This window comes from Pseudopipra pipra, chromosome 14, assembly GCF_036250125.1.
Source record: "Pseudopipra pipra isolate bDixPip1 chromosome 14, bDixPip1.hap1, whole genome shotgun sequence".
Lineage (NCBI taxonomy): Eukaryota > Metazoa > Chordata > Aves > Passeriformes > Pipridae > Pseudopipra > Pseudopipra pipra.
The window spans coordinates 2,967,341-2,994,363 of NC_087562.1; the positions used below are offsets into that span (position 1 = coordinate 2,967,341).

Genomic DNA, 27,023 nt, shown 5'->3' on the forward strand with positions numbered 1-27,023 from the left:
AATTGAAGGGGGTTTAGGAACTTCAGGGCTTTTGGGGAACTTCTTGGGGTTTCAGGAACTTTTAAGGGGTTTAGAAACTCCTAAGGCTTTTAGAGACTTTAAGCATATTTAGGAGCTTTTAGGGCTTGCAGGATCTTTTAGGGCTTGCAGGATCTTTAGGCATATTTAGGAGCTTTTAAGGGTTTAGGAACTATTGGGGCTTTTATGAATTTTCAGGACTTTAAGGAACTTAAAGGGATTTTAGGATCTTTTAGGGGTTTTAGGAACTTCTAAGGCTTTAAGGAGTTTTTTAAGCGGTTTAGGTGCTTTTAGGAACTTTAAGCATATTTAGGAGCTTTAAGAGGTTTAGGACCTTTTAGGACTCTTGGGAAGTTTTATGGTTTTTAGGAATTCCCCACCTTGAGCAATAAACGCTTATCAGGCTGAGGGAGCGCTGCCGCTGGCCTGTGCCCAAGGGCAAATGTCCCTTGCAAGGGACAACACAAGGATTTCCTCCCTCTCTGTGCTCTGCCAGCGTCTTTGAAGGCACAGCACGGCCTGTCGACTTACAGATGATCCCAGACAACATCAACAAGTGCAGGCGTTGACCTAAAAATAACTCCTGATAACGTCAAGTGCAGACAAAAGGCTCTTTGTTCCATAAAAAGCAGAAAAAAGTCCTTTTCTCACTGGCAAGAGGGGGCTGCGCCTAATTCCCCTCCCCAGGAGAGCCTAATCCTGCAGGAGCCACAGCTAGGTTTAGCAGCGTTATTCCCAGGAGGTGGATTTATGGCGTTTCCCGAAGGAGCCGGTCGGGATGACCCACAGTGGGAGGCTTGGCTCACCGCGATGCTCCCGCGGCTCCGCCTGCCATGAGCGTGCTTTTGAGAGCCGGCCCAGCTCCCCGAGGCGTGGGGACGGCCGGGCTTCAAAGGCGGCTGTGTTAGCCATGGTCGGCCTAGTTAGCCACGGTCCAGCCACGTGAGCTGCTTCCCATGGGAGCCTTGTCCCGAGGGAGCCAGGGAAATTTAGGGCTTGGAGCTGGAAATTAAACCGAGCTGGGGGGGTGATGCAAGCGTGCAGGATGCCCCCTGCTCCAGGGATCCCAGCGCAGCCATGGCACCTCTGGTGACACAATCCTTGTGTTGTGATGGATCAAGGTCCAATCACCTTTTCTGCCGGAGAGGGAAGTTATTTCCACCCTTCCCCCTGCAGAAAGAAAAGTCTCATTCAAGCCACTGAAAAAAAATATCTGCAAGAGCAACTATTTACACAGGGCACTTCCCGGAGCCCTCCCCGCCACCCTCCTCCCTCCGCTCCCTGTGTCTCGGCTTTCTCCGGGCCCGGCTGCTTCCCAGAGCACACAAAGGGCTGGATGCAGGCGCTGCTTAGCAGCAGCTTTACCCACTCCCACAGCACCCATTGCTGCCTCGACGCATCCAACCTCAGCTCCCAACAGGACCTGACGGCCAGGGCCAGGGTGCCCATCTCCAGCCTTGGGATGTGTGGCAGGAGCCCGGTGGTCGCATCCAGGCTCTACACCCCACATCCCAGCCCACCTGCTCTAGGGGTTCCATGGGGGAACCTTCCCTTGCACCCCCCACCTGGGGCCTGGGCTCCTTGCCCAGCTCCTTGCCTCCCTCGCTCCCTGCGGGGAGCGGGACAGGGGTCACCGGGACACTGTGTCCCGGCTGCTTTCCCATTAATTGTTATTTTTTAATCCCATTGGCAGTCAGGCGTGCAGCCGCCTGGCTCCGGCTCCTCCAGCTCCGGCCTGCCCTTGGATGCTCGCCAGCCCGCAGCTGAAGGGCGGCAGGACACGGCACCCCCGGCTCTCCCCAGCCGAGGTCCCCCAGCCCATCCTGGTGCCGGTGCCTGCCGGGAGGGGTGAAGTAGCCCGATTCTCCCAGCCCGGTCATCCCAGCCCGGTGCTCCCAAGCCGAGCCGAGCCGAGCCGAGCAGGTGCTGTGACAGAGGGCGGTGGTCCCACAGCCCCCGCAGCGAGCTAGGAGGGTCTCGGCCGAGCTGGGCTGCGAGGCGCTGAACTGAGCCGAGCCGAGCCCAGCCGGGCTGAGCCGAGCCGAACACTGTCGTGCCGAGCGGAGCTGAGCCGAGCTGAGCCGTGCCGAGCCGCGCAGAACCGAGCCGGGCTGAGCCGAACTGGGCAGGTGCCGTGACCGAGGGCGGTGACCCGCGGCCCCCGCAGAGATCTCGGGGGGTCTCGGAGGGGTCGGTGCGAAGCCACCAGTCCCGGACCCGCCCCGCTGAGTCACCGCCCGCCGGGGGGGTCGGGGCGGGGCCGCTGGTACCGGGGCACCGCGCTGAGCTGAGTGGGATGCGAGGCACCGAGTGGTTTTGAGCCGAGCCGTGCCAGCAGAGCCGAGCGGTGCCGTGCCGAGCCGAACCAGGCTGTGAGGAGCCGGGCGGTGCCGAGCCGAGCCCGCCCCGAGCCCAGGTATGGGGGCAGCGGGGAGCGGCTGAGCCGGGGGAAGATCGGGGCGTCCGGTGTTCGCCGTGGGGGTCCCAGAGGCCGCGGTGAGGGGCGCTGGCCGGGCACGGGCGGGAGGGCACCGGCAGCGGAGGGGACGGTGCGGTGCTCCGGGCGCGGGCAGAGCGGCGGGAGGCACCCGCGGGGTGGGGGGTGAGCGGGGTGGGCTCAGCCAGCGCTGGGGCAGCCCAGCAGGGTTGGGGGGACACGGGGGCTTCGCGCAGTTGGTGGCACCGGGGTGCTCGGGCAGGGAGCAGCCTGGGTGGATGGAGCGGAGGGGTCTCCATGGGGATGCGGGGGCGCAGCGGCGGGTGTGCTGCCTCCGGCTGGGCATGGCTCGGGGTCTCTGCTCGTGGCCAAGGTGCTGTCAGTTGTCTGTGAAACCAACCTCCATCCCTGCTACGTGGGGCTCGCACTCGCCTGCCCCGGAGCCAAGCCGGATTCCCGGGCCGTGGAGCCACAAAGCCCCCTGAGCTGTCCGGGACCGGCTGTTCCTGGCTGCTGCCGACGGCAGGGCTGAGCCCCACGAAGCCCCGGCCGCCGGCCCGGCGTGTGGCCATTGCTTCCCACCATGTGGGAACCACCAGCACACCTCATTCTTTCCCCTCCTCCCTCCTGGTGGAGGGTGCAGCATCCCGTGGGACTGGTGGCGTGCCTCGACAGAGTGAGCTCCCTACCCTAAAATGCCTGTTGGGGGGATTCCTCCTGCAACATCCCAGCTTGCTGTTGCCGGTCCTGGCATGCTGCTCTGGGATATGAAATGTGGGATGCTTGGGGTGATCTTTGCCCACTGCCTGAGCTGCCCCTCCAGAGGGACCAGCAAAACCCAGCAAGGCCAGCTGGAGAATTGAAATGAAGTCTCCTGGAATAACCTCCTGGCAGCGAATCCGAATGGCTGTTGAGGAGGGAAGGCAGCCAAAGCTCGTTTCATGGTCTGAGGGCTGCAGTAACCCCCCTCCAAGCTCCACCGCCAGCAGGGAGCCAGGAGTGTTTTGGAGCTGGGGGGGCAAATCCTTTGAGCTTGAGACTGCAGCCAGGGTGGGGTTTGCCGTGCCCCTTGCTGGGTTCACAGCTCCCATGTGAATTAAGCCAAGGACTAAAAATGCTGCATACTTGGTTCCAGTCCAGCTTTTAATCCCACGGCCTGGGGGCTGCTATTCGTGGAGCAACAGGTTTACCAGCAACTGCGTGTTGCCTGAATGGAGATCCCTGGGAATAGCCATCCTGCACCTTGTGGTGGCACCCGTGGGTGTCACAGGGACAGTGCTGTGGGGTTTTCAGGCAGCAGGCTGGGTGACTCCCGGCGTGCCAATGTCTGCATGGGACCAGCTGGGTGCAGCTTGTCAACGCCTGTTTTTTAGGAGGGCTCCGACGCGCCAACTCCTTTCCCATCAGCTCACCCAACAGCTGGGGTTTGGCAGAAATCCCGGGGGCCTACGGTCTCTTACCTGACTCCTTGGGTGCTGCAGACTTTGCCCTCACCAAGCTCCAGGATAAGTACTTTCTGTGCCAAATACCTGGGAGCTTGATATAGGGTGGTCCTGAGCTGCTCCGCACTGCCCAGCACCTCCTTTTCCCTGGCACCTGCGGCACAGGAAGGCAATGGGGACCTCACTCATGTGAAGGGAGACAAGACCCAGGAGGGGACGGGGTGTTTTGGAAGTCGTTTAAAACCCAAAGGGCTGGTTTGGGTGAAGGGAAGGTAGAGCTTATCTGCAAGAGGAGACCAGGGGGTTGCTCCTGAAGAAGGCTGAGTGGTGGGAGCGTGCCAGAGGACAGCTGTCTGTATCCTCTGTGGCCAGTGAGGTGCTGTGGGGTGCTGGGGCAGGACACCCTGCACAGCTTTGCTCCTGTGTCACAGCAGCCCTCAGACCACCACAGGGGTACCTGGTCCTTCGCAGAACGTGTGTTGCTGCCGCCGAAGCCGCAGGCTTTGCATACCACTGAGTGGGTGCTCTGTTACCCTGGCATGGGAGGAAGCACTGGGTTAGTTTGCTGTGAAATTTGTGTTTGTGGTGTCTTTTAGGAAACGGAAACTTTTAAAATGTTAAGATTGAGCTTTAAGCAAATGCTCTGTCTCAAGAGCCTTGGGCACTGGCAGGTGCCTGTGCCAGCCTCCCATCGGTTCTCCCCATGTCTGTGTGGGAAGGGCCGGCTGCCAGTGGCTGGCAAAGGACAGATCTGGCAGGGAGTTGTGCTGCTCCCATGGGAATCTTCATCAGGTCTGGTTTCGTCCTGCTGGCAAGACTCATCTTGAAAGTGCTGGGTGTTCTGTGCAACACCGCAGGGAAAAGCCGAACTGCTGCACCCATCCCGCGGCACGGGCTGGCACCGCGGCACTGCCGCAGCTGCCCCGCGGCTCCTCGGGCATTAACAACCACGCCGGGTCGGCCCCTGCCACCCACCGGTGACGGGAATCACATGCCAATGCCATGAATAACGGGGGGGACGGCCCCTGCGGACACACACCACTGGCCAAGGACAAGGGCACTTTGTGAAGCTCCCAGATGACCAGCACTGAGGCATCCTCTTTGCAGAGGGACCTCGACGGGGTCCCCACCTCCTCAGGCAGGTCCAACTGTAGGGCACATTGTCTGTGGTGGGCTGGTTGTGCGAAGCTGTTCTGCATCTCCCTGAGCCTGTCCTGGCTTGCCTCTCTGTGCCACAGTTTACTCATCTTGTTCCCGAGTCCCTGCTGGGTAATAGGATGAGGTGACGAACTGCAGGCTCATCTCGAGGAGCGTCACTTTCCTGACGGACCTGGAAGGAAAACAGATAAAAGCCCTGGATCTCCCCGTTTCCGGTGTTTGTTTGAGAAGTCAGAGCATCTTCCCTTCTCCTTGGAAAATAACGTCATATCCAAAGCCACGTGCCACCTCGAAAAGCTTAAATACCTACTGCCAAGTCATCCAGAGAGCAGTAAGGTAGTAGTAGTAAACACCAGGCGGTTTTGGTGGGTTTTTTAGTCTTTTCTTCCCCCCTATTTACCTACAGGTTTAGAGGCCTCAGTATAATTCTTTGGCCTTTCTTTCCAAGACTAGCATGTACTTTTAATGGTGATGTGAGGATATGACCTGGTGCCCAGGGCTGAGCCTCCCTCTATGTTGGCAGTGAGGAAGCCTGCTCCAAGCTATGTAGCTGTCTACATCATCTGGCATTTGTACATCATCCAGCTGATTCTGAGGCCAAAACAGAAATTTTTCTCCTCTGCCACATGGGAATGGGAAGATGACAAGGCAGGATTCATCCCTGACGTGAACTTGGTGCATCCAGCTACCTTTGCTACTGCTTATCACCAGCATGTGATAAGCAGTGTTTTCCCACTGCAAAACCATTTTCGGGGGATTTTCTCTCGCTATTGTTCAACTCAGGAAACAGCAATTGGCGTCAGGTCGAGCAGGACCATATAGGGCTCCAAGGGGAAATACCAGCTCTCCCACCCACTTTCCCACAGGGATTTCTGGTCCCAGTTGAGTAACGGCTGAAAGGGGCTGATCCTCTCCTCCCACCATCCCAATACAGTCTTAAAGATGCCAGCACGGTGGGATGGGCTGAAGCCTCACTGGGATTCAGCATTCCCCATCCCGAGGGGATGCTTTCCTGGCAAGCTGGCTCGCTGCCACTACAACATGGTTGGCATTCATGTGCCTTTCTATTGCTTTTAAGTGATCCAGGTGTTTCCCATTGCCAGTGGCATTTTGCCACCCTCGATCCGTGTTTTTTGGATATATTTGCATGATTCCCACGTGTGTGGCAAAGTGCTGGGATGCCAGCCCCATCCAAATCCATTTACTGCTGCCAAGTCGTGTCTGTGCCATACCCTCCAAGCCCACACTGGGGAACCTCATTAGCATCACTCAGTTACAGCCATGGCAGCAGGTTAATTAACAACCCGAAGCCCCCGTCTGCTGGTGATAAACTACTGCAAGGAGCAGATGGGGAGGGACAGGGAGTGGGCTGTACACTGGTGCAGGATACGCCCTGGATCTGTGCTGGCTAGAGAAACTTCCAGACAAAGCCTGTGCTGGTGGGAGAAACCTGCTAATGAGTTTTCAAGCAAGTGATTTTCTCGCCGCCTTCTCATCTGATGACCCTTGGGCACCTGGGAGAGATCAGGAGCCTTTGCAGGTGATGCTGGTTGGGGCCCCAGCACCCACTCAAACAAAAGAGGACTCAACCACTCGGTGGGTTCTGAGAGGATGTTTGAGGGTGGTGCAGGAGTGGGGTGCAGCAGTGGCAGACAGAATGTCAGCTTCACTTTGTGCATTGGCAAGTGTTTAGCTGGACCAGCTGGTCCGGAAGGCCCCCACCGATGTTGTCCCACCCTGAGGGGCAGCGTTGATCCCATCGTTGAGGTGACAGCAGGGCGAGGACGGGGTGACACTTGGTACCTCCCAGCAGTGCTGGAGATGGAGTTTGTGGCCTGGGGCAGGCGGAAAGTGCGATGAGAAAGGCTGTGGGTGCAAGGACTGTGGCTGGGTGAGTGCAGGGGTGTGACAGCACCCAAGGATGCTCAGCGCTGGCCTGGGTGTAGGTCACTAAAGACAAAGAAAAGGGCAGTGGGGGTGAAAAGTGCTGGGTGAAGGGATGGGCAAAGGGGCTGCAGAGGGTGTGGCCTGCCTGGTCATGAGGGGCAGAAGGAATTTGGGCAGCCATGGTTGCTGTGTTGGCATCACCAGGATGTGCCTGGGAGAGCCTGGTTCTGTCAGATTGAAGTGATGGATCAGTCTGCAATGTGTCTGGCTCCTCAGTTAATCCGCAGGAGCTGAAAGCACATGAGAAAATAATTTTAGGGCTGGCAAATTAGGAAGCCACAGTTTCCTTCTGTTCCTATCACTCCTGATAAGAAGCCAACGCCTGAACTGAGATGTGGAGCAGTGAGCGGAAGAGGGGACCCCTCCCATGAGGAGTCGTTTGCCTGTGCTGGGGTGGGGGGGCACCCTCTCTGTGCCAAGAGCTCGGGAGCTTCCTGCCATCCTTCCAGCCCACAGCCAGGTGGAATGCTTGGTGCTCCTGGCTCCTCCTGGTGGCAGAGGCAGCATGGAGCTGGCCGTGACACCGGCTGGTGTCCCGCCTGCACAGCCTTTGCTCTCCAGTCCTGACCCCATGGCATGGAGGATACCCAAATACTCATGTGGCCCCTCTCTTTTGTGCTCTTCCAGGCTCTGCTGTCACCTTGAAGGCCAAGCCAAAGCAGAAAGCTGCCCAGGATGAAGGTCCTCCTTTTGCTCCTTCTCTCCCCCCTCCAAGGTAGACTGCCTCAACTATGTCCTGCTTTGGGATGGTGAGCTGGGTTTGGGCTGCTGGAAGTAACTGGTAGCCCCAAACAATTAGCTGAGGGGCACCAAGGGGTGTTTGCAGCTGTGGCTTCCACAGAGGTAAAACATGTCATGGGCTGATGAGGCTCTGATGGGTCTCTTGGGCAGGATGGGTCCTTTCCTGGGAAAGGAGATGGTCTCCATCCTTCCCTTCTGGGGATGGAGAGGTCCTCTGTCAGTCTCTGTCAGTGTGAGTGGTGGCACATGGGAGAGGGTGCCTCTGAAAGACAGGAGTCCTGTTCCCCATGGGGCCCTGGCAGATCCTCCCAGTGTGGCTGTGACATCGGGGAGGTGGCTGATGTTGTGCAGCCGGTCCAGGACAAGCTTGGGATGACTGGGGTGGAGAACCCGGCGTGCCACATGTGACAGCTGCTGTGGGGATGCAGTGTTTGCTGGGGGTGGCTAAACCAGAGTCTCTGTGTGCTTGTGCAACCCAGGGGTGAGAGCCAGTGGCCACAAGGAAGAGGATTTCCACTTCTGCGGGGACCGAAACCAGACCCAGAGCAGCTCTGTCATTTACGAGCATGGCCCCGCCACCATCTCCATCGAGAACACGGCCCAGGCACTGATAATAAGGAGGCCCTTTTTGCCAAACAGGAGAAACTCTTACTACAAGTACAGCTTGCCCCCCACCTTGGGCAGGTACCGCTTCTGTGTCTACTGGTTCAAGGCCAACAGGACCCTGCGGCTGGTGTATGGGAAGCAGAGCATCCTCCTGGGTGGGGACCCATCCAGCAGCATCACCAAGGGACAGGAGAGTCAGAAGACTGAGAGAACCAGCATGATCATCTTCAATGTGTCCTACATCTCGAAGGATGGGAAGAACACCTCCCTTGATGCTAGAGCTGAATACTTCTTCCCTGGTAAAGGCAATTCAACGTTATTTTAAGGAAATGAAAGGTTTGTTTCATCCCCAGCCCATTCTGTAGCCATCAGCAGAGAACTGGTGGTGTCCCAGTATATGGTTTAGCCTGGTGATGTGAAGAGAGCTGAAGGTTGATGGAAGGGGATGTAGGTTTGCTTGAAGCAGCCCAAAGATAGGTTTGGTACCTGGGATCCCTAAAGATGGAGGTGGAGATTTTCAGAAGTGCTTTGCTCCCTAAAATCCTGGGAAACTGTGGGCTTTGCAGTGGCCTCTCAGGGTTCTGTCTCCACCAACCTAGTCCCAGTGGACTCAGTGGGAGCTAAGCTGTGGGTGGCAGGAAAGCTCTCTGGGTTTGGGTGACCATCAGCTTCCCCAGCTTGGGGCCAGCTTGAAGCCATCTGCTTTCTGCTCCCCCAGGGGCCGCGCCCACTTGGTTTTAGGCACGAGGAAACCAGTTCTGCCTATGTATTTCACGGCATTTCCTTTCCATCAGCCTCTCCAGAGAGTATGCCTGTCTGGGAGCAAGATGTGGAGGACCAGCTCACTGCCTTGGACAGCCTCCTTGCCCAGCCCCTGGCCCCAGCCACGGGAGCCACGGAGCAGCAGACGCTCCGGCGGTGAGTTCCCGGCTCGCGCCGTTCCTGCTGCTGCCAGTACGTGTCCACTGCCTCCTGCTCACTGCACCCCTTCCCTGATAGCAAACTCGGGGAGCTGGAGAAGACACTGGCCAAGGTGGAGCTCGAAGGGCAGAACCAGACCTTTGGGAAGGCCACTGTGCACGCAACTGTCCTGAGGGTCCAGCCCGCTCAGGATCCTCAGCACCTGGCCTTTGCTTCCCAGAGAGAGGTGGGTCCTGGAAAGCCTGCTCTGGTGCTCTTGGCCCGTTGCTTCACCTCCCAAACTCCCTCCTGACGAGTCTTTCCTTGCAGGAGGGTGGAGAGGTCCATGGGTTCACGGTGGACTTGCCAAGCAGCCTGTTCATGATGGTGAAGGAGAGGGATGAGGTGGTGGAGCACAGGGTGCTCCTCATGGACATCAACAACCAAACCATGTTCCAGGTAATGCCCACACACATGGGACGGTGGAGTGTCTGTGGTGCAGGGCAGCAGGGATGGCACCCAGGCCAAGGTGCTGGTGCTCGCTCAGAGAAGATGCTTCTAAGATGAGCTTGCCCAAGAAACTTGATGAGGAAAGAGTCCTGGGACCTCCTTCTTGGGGATTCTCACACCCAGCAGCTCTCTCTTCCCACACTGCCACTGCCTCCTCTTTTTCTCCAACAGGATGAAAACAGCAGCCACATCCTGGGAGACAGGGTAGTCAGCATCTCCCTGGTGGACACGGTGGTAGCCAACCTCTCTGACCCAGTGGTCCTCACTTTCTACCATGAGCAGCTGCCGGTAGGTGGGGACACAGCCGCGTTGAACCTGATCCCACCAGGAATGGAGGGACAAAGAAGGCTCGGGCCCTGCCAGCTTAGAGAGTGGGCACAATCCAGCAGGTCCATGCCCTTGGCCTGCCTGTGCAGGGACTGCTGTGTCTTTTGGGGCTGCCTCATGATCACAGCTTCACTGTGTGCATTGGGGGTGGCACTGCCTCCACCTGTCCAGGAGATGCTGCATGGCAGGTGTGTCACCTCCAGCACAGTCTCCAGGGCTGGGAAACACTCTCAGTTAACAATCCTTTGGCTCGTTCATGGCCTTATCAGGTGCCTGCTCAAAGCTGAACCCCTTGTTTGGAAAAGGGGACCTGGAAGGAGGTATCTGCTCCATCAGGTGCCTTATAAGGGTTGGTTTGTCTCCTGAGATCATCTTGCCTCCTGCCCCATGTTCTCCCCTATCATACGTGCTGGCAACAAACCCACAGCTGCATCCTGACCAGGGCCCATGGTTTTGTCATTGCAGAGGAATGTGACCCCACTGTGTGTCTTCTGGCAGGAGGACATCACTGGTGAGTGCCCCTGCCCTTGGGTGTGAAGCCAGGCACTGCCTTTGCCCCTTTTGCAAGGTACCACAGCCCTGCTGGTAAGAGTGCAGGTTGCTTTGCACCTCCCTTCCTTGCTCCAGCTCCACAAACCATTCCCACAGGGTTGATGTCAGGTTTTTCCCTCCATAGCTAACCTAAGTACTTTCCCCTTCCCTAGGAATGGGTTCTGGTGCTGAGTGGGCTATCTGAGTATGTCTGCATGGCCTGGGACAAGCTGGGACCCCTCATCCTTGTCCTACCTCTTTCCTTGCCCTAAAGATCTGTGAACCCGAGGCAGATGTTCCTGCTGCTCACCAGACACTCTCCCTTTCTCCTGCACAGCTGCTTCTGGGAGCTGGGACAGCTATGGTTGTGCAACAGTGACAGGGAGCAGCCAGACCGAGTGCAGGTGCAACCACCTCACCTACTTTGCTGTGCTGATGGTGGGTAGCACCTTCCCACAGCTCTCTACATTGTTCCCACTGGCTGTTCTTCCTCACCGTCTCTCCTTCCTCCTTCTCCTCAGGTATCCTCCCCAGAGATCACCTATGTGCACAGGCATTACCTGAGTATCATAACCTACATCGGGTGCCTGATCTCAGCTTTGGCATCCATTTGCACCATCGTCTTCCTCTACTTCAGGTACAGTCTGATGGTTCACCCCACGCTCTCTGTCTGTGTCCTGTCCTTTGCCATGAACCCCTGGTGGGGCACAAGCTCTCCAAGTGCAGCTGATGGCCTGGCTGGAAGCATGATGAAGGAGCCAGGCCTGAAGAAAGGAGAGTTCTCCTCTCCAGAAACCGCCTCCTTGGTCAGGCCTCCTGCAGGGTGCTCAGAAACACCTCTCTTTTCAATGATTTTGGAAAATCTGCTTGGTTGTTGTCATGGACCCAGCAAGCAGAAGCCTGTAAAGATCTTTTCAAGGACCCATGTGAAGCTGTGGGATGTTGTGGGGCACCAAGGGCCGGGCCAGGCATGGTAGTGAGGTCTGCACCCTTCTATTCTCTAGAAGCAAACAGCGGGACCAGATCACGAGCATGCACATCCACATGAACCTGCTGGGTGCCATCTTCCTCCTGGATATGACCTTCCTCATCTCCGAGCACTTGGCTTCCAGCAGCAGCGAGGCAGTCTGCAGAGCTGGGGGGCTGTTTCTGCACTTCTCCCTTCTCAGCTGCCTCACCTGGATGGGCATCGAGGGCTACAACCTCTACCGGCTTGTGATCGAAGTCTTCAATGCCTACCATGACCACTTCCTCCTCAAGCTCTGCCTGGTGGGCTGGGGTGAGCACAGGGGAGGCAGAGACACCCCCAGGGCACAGGGTGGAGGGGCACTTGGGTATGGAATGCCTGGATGGGGATGGAGACATAGCTGTGTGGGAGCAGATGTCTGAAAGCAGAGGGGTGGAGAAGGGGACTCAATGGCTGAGAGCAGAAGCTGGTGCTAGAGCAAGGGTGTCACCCAGCAAGAGAGACGTGAGAGCCACCACTTGGGGTCTTTAAATAGTAATGGGATCCTCTCTTTCTGAAAAAAACACCCAGGGCAGCCCAGAGAGGTGGGCTGGATGTAGAAAGCACCCACACACCTCTGCTGTGCTTTGGGCAGGAAGCTGTGGTAGGAAGATCTCATGACCTTTTGTGGGCTAAAGTTCCATGTCCCTGGGAAACCCCTGGTTGGGGTCAGCACAGCACAGCCCACTCCCAGGCCAGGGCTTAAGCCAGGCATCTTTGTTGCCTGGTCTGCCCTCAGTGCCCTGTTGGGAGGGAGGATGTTGGTTTGTATTCTACACAGGGAGAAAGGGGCAACAAGTCCTCCCAGAAGGTTCAAAAGCCAGGGACTAGGGCAGCCACTTCACTCTGCTCTTGCCACCCAGGATTCCCCTTCCTCTGTGTGTCGCTGATCTTCCTGGCTAACTGGACAAACTACGGCCCCTTCTCCGTCCCCGTCTATGAATCCATCGATGGCAAATCCACCAGCGCAACCATGTAAGTCGTGGGAAATGCATTCCCTGGTTTCTGGTCACAGGTAAAGTCAACTGGCTGAACCTTCACTGTGTCCTGCAGACTTCCCTTGGCCCCCTTGTGGCTTTTCTGGGGCTTTGTGCCAGGGTGTGGGGGGGGATCCCCACACCCTGGGCACTGGGTTGGCATCACACCTTTGTGCTTCCCCCAGACCCTCCCAGCTCATGTCCCTGTGTGATGACACAGTGTAACCCTCTGCCCTTTCTCCTCCCTCCAGCTGCTGGATCACGAGCCCCCTGATCCATAACATTGTGAACCTGGGTTTCTTCAGCCTGGTGTTCCTCTTTAACTCGGTCATGCTGGGGGCCATGGTCCGGGAGATCCTCCGGCAGAACAAGAAAGGCCACAAGCTCAAGCACGTCCTGGCCCTCTTTGGGCTGAGCATCCTGCTGGGCATTCCCTGGGCACTGATCTTCTTCTCCTTCACCTCTGGTGTCTTCTGCCTTGTCTCCCTCTACATCTTCACCATCATCAACTCCCTCCAAGGTGAGCCTGAGACACTGGGCTCCTCCGAAGGGCACCAGGGTTTTCATGGGGTGTTGGTGGGGTGGTGATGAGGTGTGGGAGGAGCCCTGGCAGGCTGGCTGGCTCTCTCTCAGCTGCTGTTGGTGCCTTGTGGGGGTTCACCCACCCTTCCTCTCCCCTCTCGCAGGCTTCCTCATCTTCCTCTGGTACTGGACCATGGTGCTGCAGGCGAGGAAGTCCCCCGACTCGCAGTGCAGCTCTGACAGTGTCAAGCTGCAGCCCAACAGCAGCCACGTTGGCTGAGCCCCACGGTGGCCGTGCTGTGCCGGGGCTCCCTGCGCCGAGGACAGCCACGGGAAGGACTGACTCCACCTGCTTTGCTACTGCACCCACCCCATAGGGCTGTGAGGAGCCCAGGGACCTGCAGCGGGACCAGCCGCCCCTTGCCTCTGCCAGCCCCCTCCCCAATTTTCCCACCCACTGCATCCTGACTGGCTTGGCATCTTTGGGGCAGAAAGGAGGGAGGGATATTCACTTGGGCAATGGGAGCTGCAAAAAGTGGAAGGGGCCTCCGGATATCCTTTCCCATGCCCTGAGGCCAGGGATGATGGCTGGGAAAGGCCCCATCTTCAGCCCTTGCTGGTGGTCACTATGAGGGTCCTTCCCCAGGGAAGACAGAATGACTCTGCCCCTGCCACACCCTCTGGCAGCTGGAATAATCTATTTTTGTTATTTTGTTGAATGTCTATTTTTGGATGGTGTAGGAGTTTAGTGAGCATGCCTGCACACCGGACTTGTGCCCATTAAAGTTGTTCCTCTCACAGTGTGGCTTGCTGGGGTCTCTGCCTGGTGTGTTGTTGGGCTCTCTAATGGGATCTATCCCTCAGCTGGGGTTGTCCCATTCCCAGGGCAGGACTTGGCATTTCAGCCTGTAGGATCCTTCTGAGCTGGGACAGGTAATTTTGCTCCTGGCAGAGCACTGGCTGCCTGGTGCCATAGGGGTTGGCGTGATGGAGGGAGATGCCAATGGCCTGGGAATCCAGGGATTGGATCACTACCCAGAAAGGGAGGCTGGTGGAGGACAGAGATATAAAGAGGGAGACTTCATAGGACAAGAGTTGCCTCCTTCAGTGGCTGTGGGGCCAGGCAGAACCTGGCTGTCCTGACTGTGCTGCTTGCAAGTGCAGCACCACATCTGTTCAACCATTTCCCCTTCCAGAGGGTGCTCTGGCTGCAGCTGATCCCCCTCCACTCAGCTTCCAGCACTCACCTGGGGCAGGGACACCTTCCCAGGAAGGGGATGCTTCATCCCAGCAGCTTGTGGTGATGCCCAGTTTAGGAGGGGGATGCTCCAGCATGTCACTGTGCTGGTGGGTGCCATTGACCCCTTGGCAGGACTGGGGAGAGAAAGGGAAAGCCAAAAAGCCCCACGTCAGAGAGCGGAAGGAGCCAAGAGGGAAATGCTGCAGCTCTGACAGTTGTGACTGTTGCTGTGAGCCAGGGCAGGAGGTCCCTTGCCAGCCCACAGGAAGGCGTGAGGGGTTCTCAGAAAGGAAATGAAGACATGGCCCTGTTGCCTCAGGAGTGGCCACAAGCCCCGGCAGAGCCTGGGGAGGAGCTGAGCTGCTGAGATAAGGGGACTGGAGTGAGGTGGGACAGCCAGGGGTGGTCAGGAGACCCCACAAAGCAGCATGAACCTGTTCCTGGGCACCATCCTGCTGCTCCTGATGCCGCCTGGTGAGTGGTGGGTGAGGGGGGGACAGACATCCTCGGTGTGGGGGGTGCCATGGGCTTGAGGGGAAGGTTTTCACATGGGAAGGTGTTGACCCAAAGACCATGGTGGGGTGTTTCACCTTGAAAAGTGGACAGGCCAGAAGGACAATCCCTGCTGGGATGTGCAGAACTGGCAGAGGCAAGTGGAGTTGGGGGGTTTGCTGCTGGGGCATTTTTTAAAATCTGGAACCAGCAGCCCAGGATCTCTTCTACAATCCCTCTGGGGGGGGGCTGGACACAGTGGCTTTGTCCTCACCAGCCCTGATGGCTGTCTGGGTGTTTTTGAAGCCCATGTAACTGCAGAGCTGTTCCTTTCAAACCTGGTAGCTGCCAGATTCTCCTGCCTCCCCTTCCCTTGTGGGCAAGGGGAGGACTCACCCTAGATTTTGGGGTTTTCCCTCCATTTCTTCACGTACTCTTCTTCCAGATGTTGCCGGGGGAAATGAGCGCTGTTCCGGTGAGTGGTGCCCCCCATCCCCACCCTCACCCCAGTGCCCACCTAGTGCCGTGGTGCCTGGTGGTCACCCTGCTCCCATCCTCCCCAGCTCTGGGTCGGGGTGATGATTCCCTCTCATGCTGCAACGTGACAGTGGAGCCGAAGAAACGGGGCTGTGGGTTTGGGATCCTCCAGCTGCCCCAGCGCTGCCCGGAGCTGGGGCGCTCCTACAGCTCCGCCTGTGCCTGCCTGCGGGATCGCTGGTTCAGGTACCAGCAGGGCTGGCCATGGCAGGGTCTGGGGGCTCAGCTCCTTGCATCCACTAGTCCCACAGCCCCGCTGTCCCGCAGGGAGGTGCAGGGGCTGCACAGTCAGCTGGCTGGGCTCAAGAAGCTGCTCCTGAATGTCAGCAGGGCTGCCGTCCGTGATGTTCTCATCACCTTTTCCCCCACAGAGGTGAGATGTGCCCTTCCCTCTCCCTCGCTTGGGAGGTCCCACACCTTCCAAGCATCCCTTTTCCAGGTATCCCTCGGCCCCTGCCCTGGGGTGTGGTGTGCCCTGCTGTGCTCTTCCTCCACTCTGTTCTGGGGTTGCATCATGGACCCACATCAACTTTAACATCCCTTGGCAAGGAGTCACATGAAATGGTTGGTGCTTGGGAGGAAAGAGCCCTCCCTGAGAGCCGTTCCAGCAGACATGGGTGGTCACAGGGAGAGTAAGGTAGGAAAGGAGGAGGAACATGTGTGACTTTGGGCCTCCTGCCCACCCACAGGCTCTCCCAGCTATGGATGTCCCACGCATGGGTGATCAAGGGTTGAGGACCTTGTGGGTCCCACTCCCAGCTCTGCCTCTAGCTGCTGGGGATGAGTTTCTCTCCTTCTGCCCTCAGACAGGGCTTCTGGCTGAATTTGGAGCAAGGTTGGTGGGTCCCGAGCAGAGAAGTGACCTGCCAGCAGCAACCTCCCAATGTTCTTCTCCGCCTCAGGGCCCCAGCACACTGAACACCACAGAGAAGGGGAAGGCAGGAAAAATCCATCTCCCTAGGGAGATATTTCGGTCTCTGAGTAGCCAGATAGTGCGTGTGGTGGTGACAGTCCTCAACATCCAGCAGCTTGGCATGTTCAAGGTATGAGCTGGCACCCTTCCTGCTGCTGCTGGCACTCACTACACACCAGCTTGGCTCAGGCAACGTTGCCCCCATGCAGGAAGTCAACCAGGCAGGGCAGGTCCTGGACAACACCGTGGTGGGCATCACAGTGGGAAACACCAGCATCTCCGGGCTGCGGGACCCCGTGCAGCTCACCTTCACCCACAGGCAGCTGCCCCGTGTAAGTCAGCCCTGCCCGCCCTCCACCTCTTCTCCAGTGCCCCTCACTGTGGCATCAGTTGATGCCGCTGTCCCTCTTGGCAGGATGTCACCCCGCAGTGTGTCTTCTGGGATCCCAGCAAAGGTACAGTCCTCGGCAGGGCCGGGTGTGTGAGGCTGTGCTCAGTGCTCTCCATTGTCACTCCTTTCCTGTTGCAGGGCAGGCAGGAGGCTGGCACAGCAGTGGATGTGTCACACAGCCTGGGGACCAGAAGACAGTCTGCTCCTGTGACCATCTCACCTTCTTCACCCTCCTCCTGGTGATGATCCCACTCCCCACAGCTCCTGCTTGTGCCCTGACAGTGCTGCCCACCCGCTTTGGTGGCCCCTCTGGTGTCATGAGTAGCCATACAGGGATAGTTATAGCTGCTTCCAGGCAAGCCCAGGTCCCAAACACAAGCCCAGCCCCAGCTCAGGAGGGCAGCAGCAGGTCAGCAGAGCAGGACAGCCCAGAAAAGGCCCCAGCCTAATGCAGGCTCTGGAGCAGCAAGGCTTAAGATCCCATATCCTGGTGAATTCTCCCAGGAGGGTGGTCATGGTGGTCCACTTCACTCACTCCTCACTGCACCTTGGGGAGTATCTCCTCTGAGCCACCACTGCCTTGCTCCCCCTGAAGACCTTTTGCTGGCCAGACAGGGGGCTTGTATGGGGTCTCTGCAGCAGTCCACTGGGTTTATCAGCCCTGTGGCTCTGGTAGCTGCAGTTGGGTTTTCTAGGCTGGTCTGGGGCCTGTCTAACGTAACATGTGCATGTTTGGCAGAACCCAGCTCTGGACAGCCCCACAGCACAGGCCTTGATGGCTGTTGCCACCGCTGGCTGTGGGGTAGCCATGGCTTTTTCCATCTTCACCATCGCCTTCTGCCTCTTCATAAGGTAGGATGTGCCAGCAGCTCCATGGGGACTTGTCAATCCTGGTGCCTCTGCGTGGACCTGCTGTGATGCAGCAGGAGGCCCTGCTCACCTGTGACCTCTGCCTTTCCTGGTCCCTCTGGGAACACTCAGGTGCAGGTTCAGGTTTGAGGAGACCGTGCGCATCAACCTGGGGCTGCACATGAACCTCGTGGGCAGCCTGTTCCTCCTCAACCTGGCCTTCCTGCTCAGCAGTGGGCTCTCTGGGAGGACCCAGCCGGGGACCTGTAAGGTCCTGGGGGGGCTCACCCACTACTGCCTGCTCTGCTGCTTCACCTGGACGGCGCTGGAGGGCTGTCAGCTCTACCTCCTCTTCGTCAAGGTCCTTGGTGTCTACATCCACCACTACCTGGCGAAGCTGTGCCTGCTTGGCTGGGGTGAGCACTGCCAGCCTGGGGTGAGCTTAGGGGAGAGGGGGGCACTAGGAGGTTTAGATTGGATAGTAAGAAAAATTTCTTCACTGAAAGGGTAGTCAGGTACCGGAACAGGCTGCCCTGGGCAATGGTGGAGTCACCATCCCTGGAAGTGTTCGAAAGATGTGTGGGTGTGGCACTTGGGGACATGCTTTGGTGGTGAACATGGCAGTGCTGGAGTAATGGCTGCGCTCGATGATCTTGGAGGTCCTTTCCAACCTAAACAATTCTGTGATTCTGTGTGTCTCCCTTCTTCCAGGCTTGCCCGTTCTCGTGGTGGGAGTGGCAGGAGCTATCGGCAGCTACGGAGAGTACAGCATCCAGACCACGGACCACCAGGTCATAGCCCTGTGCGTGCACCACTGCCCACAGGGCTCAGGTGGCCCTTTGGCACAGGGAGTGGTAGCCCAGTCCTGCTGGGAGTGCAGCAGTCAGGGATTGCACCCATCCAGCTTGGCTTTATGCCATGCTTCTGCTTCCTTAATTGTGATTACAACATATCCGCCACCCCCCCCACCACCTGTCATGCTGAGCTTCCTTGGCCATGCCTGCAGCCCTCCAGGTCATGGAGGGATGTCCAAGGTCCACCTGGAGCTTCCCCAGGATCCCTCCCAGCTGAGCAACACGAGGGCAGTGGATATGCACCACTGTCCCCTTGCTTCATCCTGGCCTTGGAAAACCCCCCCAGCACAAGAGTGTCCCTGCATTCCTGAAACATCCCTATGTGGAGGCTCCCATGAGTGCTTCTGGGGCTTGCAGGACCACTGGAGGCACTGTGGTTGTCTCTTTTCAGGTGCTGGATCACTTCCAAACATGTCCTGCTCCACTACATCACCAACTGCGGCTACTTCAGCCTCATATTCCTCTTCAACATGGCTCTCTTTGGGGTGGTGACCCAGAAGAGCTGCAGCTTGCAGGGCACAGGGGCAGTGCAGGGAGGCCGCAAGCCCTGGAAGGTGGCCCTAGTGGCAGCAGGGCTCTTCTGCCTGCTGGGAGCCACCTGGGCCCTGGCATTCTTCACCCATGGCATCTCCTCTGCGCCCGTGCTCTACCTCTTCACCATCCTCAACTCTCTCCAAGGTCAGTGCTGCCTCTGAGCTGGGTTCTCTGAGCTCAGGTGGGGAAGATGGAGGAGGCAGGAGCCTGGCAGTGGGTTGACTAGGGGTCCCAAGACACCAGCATCTTCCCAGCACTGACTGGCAGGCCATGTCAAGTAGCAGGTCCCAGCCACCAGCATGGAGATGCTCATGCTTCCAACCATATCCACTCCAGGGAGGGATATTTTCCTCCAAGAAAGTCATTCCTCAGCAGAGGATTAGGGACATTTGGCACGTCCAGCCAAATGGCTCACCTGAAGTATGGGGGGCAGGAGTGAGCTGGGAGAATTCCCTGGAAGCAGCAGGGAAATGCTGTCAGCATCCTGGCAAGATGCTTCCCACCATCTCCTGCTGCTGCTGAGTGTTTGTATTCCTTTCCCTGCAGGAATCTTCATATTCATCTGGCTGGTCATCCTCTATTACCCAAAGACAAAGGAGACCACTGGCTCCCTATCCCACATCACCAGACATGACAAAAACACCACAGTCTCCCAGGAGTAGCTCCTGGCTGGACCTCTCTTCCTGCCTGTGTGTGCATCCACTGAGAGCAATCTTTGATCCTGGCAGATCCAGCTTCCCCATGGAGGGAGGAATCAGTTTGCCACACCTGAGTTTACCCTTCAGTGGGCATGATCCACCTCACCAGGGCTCTTTGCTTCTGCTCTTCCATTCCTGGTGGCCTGCCTTGGGCAAGGAGCTCCAGAGATGACCCTTCCACCGAAGTCCCTCCAGGCTGAAGTTCCATGGTCTTGAAGTGCCCCTGATCTTATCCCCCAAAGGGCTATTGAAGGGATGAGGAGGGAGCCCATGAACTGCTCACCTTCAGCTGTGATGGAGCCATCCTCCTCTTCACTAGAGATGGCCTTTGGTGCTGAACCAGCCCAGCAATGGGTTTCCTACCATTGGAAGGAGAGGAATGACTCGCTCCAGACATGGGAGGTTCAGGTCTGGGAGCCAGCAAAAAAAAGAGAAATCCCGTGAGTTTCTTGGCAATACATCTCCTGCTCTCTGGCAGGGATCTGCAGGGTGTGTTTCCTGAAAAACACCTGCAGGGGCCAACAATGATTCCTGCATGGATGCTGTGCTTCAGCTGAAAGCTCACACACAGTCACCTCGCAGGGCAACTGCTTGTCTTCTCCTGATCCATGTTTCAGTATTAAATCCCTACCAGCTCTCTGAGCACTGTGGATTTAGTCTTTGAAACCTACAATACTGTTTGTTATTTGCTTTATAGTAGGGGTGCATCAATAGGCAGAAACCTTGTTGGCAATTTGTCATGGATGAAGGGAGAAATCAGTGTGGATAGATGCACACCCGGGTGTGCATGCACAGAGCAACCCTTTCTCTGCTAACACTACATCTGTGTCACACAGAACCACACAAAGACCAGCTTTGGTGGGCAAGTACCTATTGTGGGGATACCTCCATCACCCCACTTCCCCAGAGGGTGACTCTCTGGGGAAGAGGAACACAGGAAGAAGGACCTTCCCAGCCCAGGGTACATGCTTTGAGTTTAGAGAGCCTGGGCCCTGAGGGAATGAGAAGGTCCTGGGGATGCTACAGGGAACGGAAACACTCTGATGTGCCTCAACCTTCACGCACTGTTTGCGTCCAACCATCACTTCCTTCCCCCCCAAACCCATAAAGACACAGGCAAGAGGCTCTCTGCCACTGTCACATTTATTTGGAAACAGCTGTTTCCTAACCCGTTCGCCGCCCCACGCTGACGGCCGCCGCAGCCACGGTGAGCACACCGAGCACACACAGCAGGACGAGGGCCCCGGGCAGCCACGGGCTGGGTCCTGCCAAAGAGGAGAGAGACTCGTGACATATCTGGGTCCCCCAAGCCAGCTCTGAGCCCCAGCGCAGCATCTCCTGGCTGGGGACGGATTTGGGGGAGGTCACCTCCTATGAAGGGCAGGAGCCACTGGAGCTGGGGGTACTTCGGAATCCTGAGGGCACTAATAGGACTCAGTCACTCCAAATGGCCTCCACCCACCCCTGCTGCCCAAGGGCTCCATCATGCCTGGTCTGATCTATGCTGTAGGTGGGCTTGTCCCCAACCCTGGTCCTGGACTGCTGCTTGAATATCCTGGATTGCCCTCGGTGCTCAGGAGGAGCCTGCCTTGCTGGGCTGATGATGCAGAGGTCCAGTGTGAAGACCCAGCCTTCCCTGGCTGGGGTGCTGCACCAACAGTCTTCTGGTTTCGGGTCCCTTCCTGCCCAGCTCCCCTGCTCATCCCAACCTGTGCCTGGCATGGAACCACTCACACAGAGATCTGTGCTGGTTTGGCTTTGGAATTTGCCATGCATGGCCATGACACCTGAAGGACTCCACGCTTTTGTGCACAGATTTTAGCAGCCCTTTTTAACAACCTGGCACTACCTAGAGAGTGGCAAGGGTCTGGGAGCTGCTCCTGTTCTCCCCAGAAGGACATACATACCTGCCAGGTCCTGTTGGTCAGTGCTGGAATGGTGGGTCTCTGCTCCCGAGGAAGGAGAAGCCAGCAGGTGGATGGGCCCGTAGGAGACAATCTTGTTGTAGTCATCCACCAGTGCCCTCTTGTTCTTCAAGTGCCTTGGGCATTGCTGTCAACAGGGCCAAGGGAAGGATGATAGAAGCAGAGGACAGGGGAAAAGCCTGCTCAAAGGGCAAGAGCCATCCTGGAGGTCTCCTACTGGCAGAGACCCTACTGGGGCCACAGCCTGGGAGCAGTCAGGACCCCAGAGCATGAGAAGAACCAGGTCCTAAAGAACCTTAGCCCATTCCTCCCCAAATCCTGGCATCGACTTCTCCTCCTGCAAATACCCCATAGCCAGAGGGAAGAGGGAAAGGAGCTCTCCGTTGGGTTCAAGCCCTTGTGCCTTTGGTTCAGGGCACTGGGGTGAGCTCCTGATGTTTGATTCAGGGCATTGGGGTGATGCTCCTGTGTGAGGCACCCAGAACCGGAGCAGAGCCCCTACTGCAAGGAGCATGCCTTCCCCAGCACCACACCTGGCCAGGTGATGGTGCAGAACAGCAAGGGCTCACCTTGGCACAGGGCTCTGGACCGTTGGGGAGACAGAGCCGGACACGGCAGTGCAGGAACACCTCGGGGTAACCAACAAACCGAAACATCTGGAAGCTGAACTTGGCGGTACTGCTCTCTCCAATGGCATTCAGGTAGGTCACTGTCTTATCATGGGGACACCTGGGACATGACAGATGGGTCAGTGAGTACCAAATAAGGGGAAGCATCCCAGCCTGGAACAACCAGATCCCACAAAGACCAGGTGCAGCCCCTAGGCTTTGCTGAACAGGCCTATTTCTTCCTCAGTGCTGGTGGGGATGCCTTTCCTTGGAATCTGTGTTGTGCCCAGCTCAGGGAGGAGCTGCTAGCAGCCCAGGAGCTGGCTTATGTCTTGCTCTGTGGGGTCACAGCTGCTCTGCAGGGGTGGAGTGAGCCTGGCTGTGGTTCCCACTTCCCAGATAGACACGTTTCTGGCTTTAGCTTGGCTGCAGCCACCTCTAAGGCAGGATTTTCATGGAGACATCTGCATATCCCAGCAGAGTCTCCCCTCTCCTCCTCTTGCCCTTTGCCTCCCTAGCTGGCCAGGAGCAACACCAGAAGGAAGGCAGCACTGCTGGCAGCAGAGCAGGAGAGGGGACTCAGTTCAGAGTTTTTTGGGGGCTCATTGTGGGGCTGTTCTGGCTGTTTGATGATGGTGTCCCCCACAGGTTCCACCTATGAGCAACGATGGTGTCATTGCTCATTGCTCCTGTCCTTAGCACCCAGGAAAGAGATGTGACTGTGCTCGTGGCGCAAGGAGACCGGGTGTGCTGGGGGCTCTCCACTCACCCCTGCTCAATGAGCTTGTGCTGCACGCTCTGGAAGGGATCCATGCTTGGGGTGGCCCAGCAGTCCAAAATACTCAGCAGGAAGTACTTGAGCTGGTGCTGTCCTTCTATCTTCAGCAGGACATAGAGTGTGTCCGTGATGGGGACGGCCACAGCTGGCAGGTGATAAGGCTGGAGGTAGGAGGGGGACTTGTACAGTCTCATGCTGACATTGAAGTGTCCTTCCCTGACCACGGACTGCACCAGCCTGGGAACAGTGACGAAGAGAAGAGAGGAGAGCAGAGGATGAGGGCTCCCAAACAGAATGAGAAAGCAGGAAGGATGTAGCACAAGTCAGGCCACTGATGCAGGTGCTCTGACTCTGGATGTGCCTCTGTTCCCAGGTGGAGACTTGTGAGAGCCAGGCCCTGAGCTGCCTTCTGTGCCATGCGTGGACAGAAGCAAAGAGCTGCAGTGGTTCCCATTGACCTGCTGGTCAGTGAGGGCTACAAGAAAGGCAATCCTAACCCTGCACCTCCATGGGAGCCTGGTGGGGACCTCTTCCAGTTCCCACCCTTCGTTTTTTGGATAGTTGGTTTCAAGCAGTGAGGACAGGAGAAAGGCAGATTGTGTGTGCCCCTCTTTGGCTCTGCCCCAGGCCCAAACCCAGTGTTGAAAAAACACATAGGGAAGAAAAAGAGAGGCTAGGATGGCAGACCAGCATGTCTGGCGTTGCTCTCAGGGCTCTCTAGGGGCTCTCCAGGGCCTTTGCAGATCACCTCACTGAAGGCATCTGCTTTTCTGCGAGCTCAAAGACACCATGTCAGCAGCAAGGAGAAACAGCACCACTCACTTGTCAACAGCAGTGAGAGCGAAGGGCAGCCTCACCACCTGCTCATAGGCATAGATGCAGGAGAAATGCACTTCCAGCTGAAAACTCCGGGAGATCATGGCCCCATGGGCTTCCTGCTCTGACTCAATGACGTTGGAGTAGGAGACATGGGAGTTGTTTTTCTGGAATGACACAGAAATCAAGTGTCCAGATTATGGCTAAATGCATACACAAAGATCCAAGCTCCAGCTCGGTGCAACTCAGCTGTAGCTGCTCCAGGCCTGGATATCTGCTGGGGTTTCAGCTCAAGCCTTGTGTTCGGGGGCTACTGGGAGCCACCAGCAGAGCAGGCAGGAGTCAGCACAGTGAGCATGGGTGAGGGCTCTTCTGCAAAATGCAGAGCTGGAGCACCAGTTCCTCTGCACCCTTCCTGATCCATGAAGCAAGTGAGGGACCGAGGGGCCGGGGCTGCAGAGCTCAGAGGGTGTGGCCACAAAGCTGAGGGCTGTTATCAGCTAGTGAAGCACACACTGAGACTTCCATGTTCTGCTAAATCAGGCAAAACGTGCTGCCAGCACAGCAGCAGAGGCTTTGGACATCCCCAGGGAAGCCTTTCAAAGGGAAGGAGAACCTTACAACACCTAGATAGAAAAGGAAAAGCCTTTGAGGCTTCCCTTTGCTGTCCCCACTTAGCATGTCTGCTCCTCTCATGGCTTTGGAGCTATGCAGAAAGTGTCTGCTGGATCCTTACCTGGATTATTGACCCACACGCAGTGTGGTTTTCACCAGTGAGAGTGGCTGAAAAAAACAGCTCACCCTCTTCTTCCTTTTCTGAGACCTTGCACGCTTGGTTCTTCAAGTGGACAAGCTCCCGTGGGATTTTCAAGAGTTCAAACACCTCCTTCCTCACCATCATCTTCATATAGTCCTCCTCACAGGCCAGCTTCAGTACCACATCTGGGGGAAAAAGCCATCTGCAATAGCAATAAGGAAGAGGCCTGAAGGAGCCCTACGTCAGCTGTGGGATGGCACAGTCCCACTGAGCTCAGCAGACCCTCATCCCAGCCTCGGTGGAGGCTGCTGGTAGGGCTCTTCAGAGGCACTGGGCAAAAGACAGACCTTTGGGAACATGCAGAAGTTAATGTGGGTCTGGTATTTTCTAAGAGCTACACAAGTCCATGGCTGCCACTACTCCGAACAGACACAGTCCTTAAGCTCAAGACATAAAGGCAGATGTTGTGGGCCTGGCCCCTTCTGAGGGCTTCTGTCCACAGAATCCCCACAGTCTGCCAAGGGCACCAGACAGGGATAGCAACCCTGTCCTTCAGAGGAAGAAGACACAGTTTTTGGATAGTCCCTGGAAGGGGCTTCACTGTAGCTGTGCCAGAATGTGCGTGGTTGTTCTGAGATGGTGGGGCAGCTGTGCCCTGCAGCATGTCATGCTGCCCTGGCACAGCTACACCACAGCACAGCCAAGGAATTAAGGAATTGAAGCTTTTTGGGAAGAAGAAAATGCCCTGTGACTGGGTCTTGTACCAACATGTAGTCGAGGATGTGGTTACAGTGGTGGGGAATGCACCTGAACCAGGAGGTGGGATGTTCTCCTGGAATGGTAATACCAGTGCATTGTGCCCATCACCCTTCCCTCTGGTGCCCCTGGACAGACTGGGGAGGGCTCACCAGCATTCCCAGCCCTACCTTGGCAGAATTCCCCTTTGAAGCCTGGTTTGCAGCTGCAAACTGGTCTGTCCCCCACCACCTGGCAGTGTCCCTGGTGCTGGCACGGGTTGGACAGGCAGGCATCTGGGCTCCTCTTGAGGTGGACGGCAACCCGTGGCCTCAGGCCATGTGTGCTCCCCAGCTCACCTGCAGCAATGGAAAGGCAAGTGAGCCGAAATGCAGCAAGAACATCTCCCTGATGAGAGATGTGAGCACGAACTCGTCCCACTGCAGGAAGACCTGCAGAGCTCTCAGAGGCTGAGATTCTTGCCTAGGGGTGAGGATCTTTCCATACTACCCATCCATGACCCAGCAGGGACAGAGTACAGGGAAACTCACCCTTGTTGACTTCACAGCCAGCCAGGCAGAGCACAGAGAACAGCAACAAACATCTCACAGTCCTTTCCTGGAGAAACAAGCAGGCTCTGGGTAACTTGGGTTTGTACCATGCTCGCTGGACATGTTTGCAGTCGTTCAGAAACAGTGAACCCTCAAGCATGGATGCAATAATATCTGTACTGTATTTCTTAGGTTTGATGGCACAAAGTAATTTCCTACCCCCTCAGGCTAACACAAGGGTCAAATACTGTTCTGAATTTAGGTAGAGATTCCAGAAAGACAAGGTGGGAGAAAGCAGCCCTTGGACCTGCAGGGATGTGCTGACAGTGATAAAGCCACATTTCAGTGAGAACAGGCACTTTGAGTAAAACTGCAGAGGTGAGGCATCAGTCTGGGCTCCCCAAAGAGGGAAGGAGTTTCCCTCTTCCCACTAGAGCTCTTTTGAAAAGTTAGGATTTTCAAAAGGATCCTCACTTTTCCAGTGACTCATATCTATAACAAGGAGACAACAGGATAAAAACCCCCAAAACCAAAGCCTTGAACACAACTAAAATTAGTGGAAAAAAGATGCAGATTAAGTCACCTCCGCTGTCGGTACAGATAATGGATTTCTTTAGGGAAACTAATGGCACAGTCCTGGAACAGCCCTTAACACTGGATACTCCTTATCAGAGACATGGATGTGAGTCAGCCAGGGCTGATGGCTGGGCAATGCTCTGTCTGAGAGCAGGACAAAGCCAATGCCAAAAGCCCCACTCTGGTTTGGCAGCACACGCAGCCCTCCACCCCTCCACCAACCCCAAGTGTGACTGCTGGACTGCTGGGCAAGGGGGGTTTATTCCCCGCTCCAGTCCTGAGAGATCCCACCACCTTGATTTCATCCCACTTACCATCGCCAGGCCACGCTCCGCTCCTCCACCCACCCACCGCCGCCCCGAGGCCACTCCGTGCTCCCTGCTTCCCGTGCTCCCTGCTTCCCGTGCTCCCTGCTTCCCGCCTTATATCACCTCCTGGCAGCTCATCCCTCTCCCCCACGCAAACACGCTGCCTCTGCGATTGCACAAGAGCCAGCTTAGCATCCTTCAGGGCCAGGGAGGAAAGGACTCTCCATGAAAGTCCACCCTCTGGCATGGATGGCCCTTCCAGTGAGCCAATGGCCTGTGAACACTGACCCATTTCACAGTCCCAGTGGGATTCCAGACAGGGGGAGTATCTGCAAAACC

The 27,023-nt window shown here is 56.9% G+C and overlaps 3 protein-coding genes across 6 annotated transcripts; 2 read left to right on the forward strand and 1 right to left on the reverse strand.

The window, feature by feature from the left end:
• The first annotated feature begins 2,294 nt into the window (after positions 1-2,294).
• LOC135421970 (adhesion G-protein coupled receptor G1-like) lies at positions 2,295-13,922 on the forward strand. Its single transcript, XM_064670885.1, has 14 exons — positions 2,295-2,434; positions 7,630-7,717; positions 8,223-8,648; positions 9,144-9,267; positions 9,349-9,496; positions 9,580-9,708; positions 9,931-10,047; positions 10,552-10,597; positions 10,955-11,055; positions 11,139-11,254; positions 11,622-11,896; positions 12,487-12,598; positions 12,852-13,120; positions 13,287-13,922. The coding sequence occupies exons 2-14, from the start codon at positions 7,678-7,680 to the stop codon at positions 13,400-13,402; spliced, it is 2,019 nt and encodes a 672-aa protein (XP_064526955.1). The 5' UTR covers positions 2,295-2,434; positions 7,630-7,677; the 3' UTR covers positions 13,403-13,922.
• Positions 13,923-14,067: 145 nt separating this feature from the next.
• ADGRG3 (adhesion G protein-coupled receptor G3) lies at positions 14,068-20,272 on the forward strand. 3 transcript variants are annotated; one of them, XM_064670888.1, is made up of 11 exons: positions 14,068-15,577; positions 15,659-15,764; positions 16,294-16,434; positions 16,514-16,636; positions 16,720-16,759; positions 16,834-16,934; positions 17,435-17,547; positions 17,677-17,960; positions 18,256-18,346; positions 18,790-19,076; positions 19,479-20,272. In XM_064670888.1, the coding sequence occupies exons 1-11, from the start codon at positions 15,300-15,302 to the stop codon at positions 19,592-19,594; spliced, it is 1,680 nt and encodes a 559-aa protein (XP_064526958.1). In that variant the 5' UTR covers positions 14,068-15,299; the 3' UTR covers positions 19,595-20,272. The 3 variants fall into 3 exon arrangements, with proteins under 3 accessions (XP_064526958.1, XP_064526956.1, XP_064526957.1); XM_064670886.1 differs by lacking the exon at positions 19,479-20,272 and having other exon boundaries at positions 18,256-19,001; XM_064670887.1 differs by lacking the exons at positions 14,068-15,577; positions 19,479-20,272 and having other exon boundaries at positions 15,598-16,434; positions 18,256-19,001.
• A 484-nt stretch (positions 20,273-20,756) lies between these two features.
• On the reverse strand, positions 20,757-26,733 carry LOC135421972 (pancreatic secretory granule membrane major glycoprotein GP2-like). Of its 2 annotated transcripts, XM_064670890.1 has the most exons (9): positions 26,691-26,733; positions 25,801-25,867; positions 25,441-25,608; positions 24,494-24,699; positions 23,764-23,924; positions 22,933-23,178; positions 22,125-22,284; positions 21,538-21,682; positions 20,757-20,895 (listed from the first exon to the last, which is right to left on the reverse strand). In XM_064670890.1, the coding sequence occupies exons 1-9, from the start codon at positions 26,691-26,693 to the stop codon at positions 20,795-20,797; spliced, it is 1,257 nt and encodes a 418-aa protein (XP_064526960.1). In that variant the 5' UTR covers positions 26,694-26,733; the 3' UTR covers positions 20,757-20,794. The 2 variants fall into 2 exon arrangements, with proteins under 2 accessions (XP_064526960.1, XP_064526959.1); XM_064670889.1 differs by lacking the exon at positions 26,691-26,733 and having other exon boundaries at positions 25,801-26,058.
• Between the last annotated feature and the right edge of the window lie 290 nt (positions 26,734-27,023).

Bases quoted from the DNA above. Each gene is read 5' to 3' on its own strand.
- LOC135421970 (XM_064670885.1), top strand. From the start codon at position 7,678: ATGAAGGTCCTCCTTTTGCTCCTTCTCTCCCCCCTCCAAG. The intron at 11,897-12,486 runs GTGAGCACAGGG...CTTGCCACCCAG, and splicing joins GCTCTGCCTGGTGGGCTGGG to GATTCCCCTTCCTCTGTGTG. The intron at 12,599-12,851 runs GTAAGTCGTGGG...TCCTCCCTCCAG, and splicing joins AAATCCACCAGCGCAACCAT to CTGCTGGATCACGAGCCCCC.
- ADGRG3 (XM_064670886.1), top strand. From the start codon at position 15,300: ATGTTGCCGGGGGAAATGAGCGCTGTTCCGGTGAGTGGTGCCCCCCAT. The intron at 17,548-17,676 runs GTAGGATGTGCC...GGGAACACTCAG, and splicing joins GCCTTCTGCCTCTTCATAAG to GTGCAGGTTCAGGTTTGAGG. The intron at 17,961-18,255 runs GTGAGCACTGCC...CCCTTCTTCCAG, and splicing joins GCTGTGCCTGCTTGGCTGGG to GCTTGCCCGTTCTCGTGGTG.
- LOC135421972 (XM_064670889.1), bottom strand. From the start codon at position 25,960: ATGCTTGAGGGTTCACTGTTTCTGAACGACTGCAAACATGTCCAGCGA. The intron at 24,700-25,440 runs GTAGGGCTGGGA...TTTTTCCCCCAG, and splicing joins CAAAGGGGAATTCTGCCAAG to ATGTGGTACTGAAGCTGGCC. The intron at 22,285-22,932 runs GTGAGTGGAGAG...GTCATGTCCCAG, and splicing joins CACAAGCTCATTGAGCAGGG to GTGTCCCCATGATAAGACAG.